General features: G+C 29.0%; 1 protein-coding gene across 1 annotated transcript in view; it reads left to right on the forward strand.

The window, feature by feature from the left end:
- The window catches only part of LOC106469270 (protein BCL9 homolog), a 97,202-nt gene that overhangs the window by 73,800 nt on the left and 20,811 nt on the right, over positions 1–2,591 (forward strand). The window contains exon 9 of the mRNA XM_013929756.2: positions 2,374–2,466. Coding sequence (XP_013785210.1) covers positions 2,374–2,466 — 93 coding nt within the window. The remainder of the gene's footprint in view (positions 1–2,373; positions 2,467–2,591) is intronic.

Genomic DNA, 2,591 nt, shown 5'->3' on the forward strand with positions numbered 1-2,591 from the left:
TAGTATGTGAATAAAATTAATATTATAATGTAGGTTTTGATTCAAAGTTTTACTTTATCTAAGTTTTAAGTCCTTATTTCAAAATAAACCTTACAAAAAACTACCTAAAACTTCAGATGTATTGTCCCATGACCAATGAGGTATGAAAAATCTCTACTTTGGCTCTCTGTAGCTTCAATAATACAATGGTAGTTGTGTAGAGGTAGTCTAAACAATAAGATACTTACATAATCTTTGGACTTGCACATTTCAAAGTTCTCTGAATGAATGTAGTTAAAAGAAGTAACAAATTTTTTGAACCCCTGATAGGTGCCACACCCACCTCCAACAGATTTCTTTAAGCTTTATAGCCTATATGTTGATGTTACATGCACGTGTATAATCATTATAAAAAGAGATCATTGCAAACTAATCTAACAATGGTTATTTTGAATTGGTGCACAGTTGTTCTCACAGAATATATGTAACTGGCTGTAGTATTATTGGCTGCTTGATTGACTATAGCAATTACGGTTGTTTCTTACCTAAATATGTTACAGTTACAGTTTAAATTGTACTTAAGTCTTGCTATTATATTTTAATTAATTATGTATTAGTTATGTTTTAAAATTAATAATTAAAAGGTTTAAACATTTTTTAATTATACAACATACTTTGTGTCCATCCTCAAGGCTTACAATATTATGCAATGAACAAAACTTTTGCCTAACAGTTGTGCATGTCTCCCAAAGAAGCTGTAATATGCCTTGAAGGCACCGTTGACTTGTGCATTGATGAATAATAAGTGGTAAAGGACAAAAAGGAAAATAAAATATTAAAAATTAACTATATATAAAAAAGGAAAAGACATGAAATTATGAATTTAACAAAAGGAAAATCTTTAAAGATATTCTACAAAAATTATACAACATGTGTTTTTTTCTATTTCAAAAGTTTAGTTACTTCATTGCATTGTATGTTGATGTTAATAGCTACAGTTAGTAATATGGTAGAGAAAATGAAAAAATATAAACATTTACCTTAAAAAACTTTTGATATCCTTTTAGGAGGCTCTAGAGATTATGCAAATGAAATATGAAAACTATAAGATGAAGAAAAGTATTTTTATACTTAAAATAAAAATCACCTTGCATTCAATTTGTTTATAGTTTCAATGCAAGTAACTACAATGGAAAAGTAACATATTTTTAGTAAAAATACTTAATTATAATAATGTCATTCTTTATGTACAAGATACTTACGATCTATAACAAACTCTTACCAGTTTTTGAGAAGATATGTTAAGAAATCTCAGAGTTACCGCATGTATTGTTGTACAAGTACAATTTGCGACTTGATTTGATTACTGCAAATTGCATGAGCCAGCTGTATTTTGCATATATATAGACACACACACAGTTTTTAACTGGGTAAAGCTACTTTGAAACATATTTATAATTGTTATAAATGTAATGTTGAAATAAGCAAAAATGAAATAATTTCAGGATAAAAATCTTGTAATACATTAGTTACTTTATGGTAATAATGAAAGGTAAACAATACTCAACCAAATTTGTAAAAAAATATATTAAAGAAATTAACACCATCTGTAATTTTTTTGCATTCCCTTGTATTTTGTAAGTAATCAAGTTCAGAATGAGATGTTTTATGGAATAATGTGCAGTCACAAGTTATTTCAAACAAACTTCTTTATCTTCTATAAAGCTCCACTTAGTGGGTTTCTTTACAGATGACCTAGCTAGCTTGATGAGAGAAACACAGTGTTAAATTTAGCAGGAGTGTCATTATGCAAAAGGCTTAAGGGAGAGGCAAAGAAAACTGACCTTGCATGAGGACCCCCCCCCCCACTTCAACTGGGAGCCCTACTTTATAGATAGTTTGTGTATATGTGTTAATCTGGCTTGACTACCATTTGTGGCCCATTTCTGAGCCTGATGGGGGCATTCATCTCTGTTGGTTCCCCTGAATGATGCACTTGGTTCTTAGTAGTGTAGTTTTTGTTATCCACGGTTATTTTGTTTATTATACTGAAAAAAAATAACATCACATCATAATACTAATGGCCAGCTTTCACTTGTAAACCACATGTTTATACTGTTCAAAGTAGTTACAAGTAACTAATGTATATTTAATTTTTATAGAAATTGTCAGCAATTTATGAATTTATGTATATAATGATTATAAATATACATTGCAGTACTTGCTGCTTTATTGTGTGTTAATAAAGCTCTTGTATTGATAAAATGTTTTGCTTTAGAAAAACTCGGTATTTGTTTTCGAGTTTTTAGAAATAAAATTTTTTGTTCATTACATACTGTACAAGGTGATAATTGTTTTCTGTCCTACTGATTATATATATTTTTCAATGCATAGCAACTCTTCCAGGACTAACAGACAATCGCAGTGAAGGTTCAGTTAGTAGTAACAAAGAGAATGCACCTCCTTCAGGTGGAGTCAACACAACAGGTTGTTTTGATTTTTTCTTTCATACCATATTGAATTACAAATCTGAACAATTTTTCTGAAGTTCTATCTGTATATATCTGTCTTTCTTTCTATATATATATATATATATATATATATATATATTT

The sequence above is a fragment of the Limulus polyphemus genome, unplaced genomic scaffold (assembly GCF_000517525.1).
Source record: "Limulus polyphemus unplaced genomic scaffold, Limulus_polyphemus-2.1.2 Scaffold3387, whole genome shotgun sequence".
Lineage (NCBI taxonomy): Eukaryota > Metazoa > Arthropoda > Merostomata > Xiphosura > Limulidae > Limulus > Limulus polyphemus.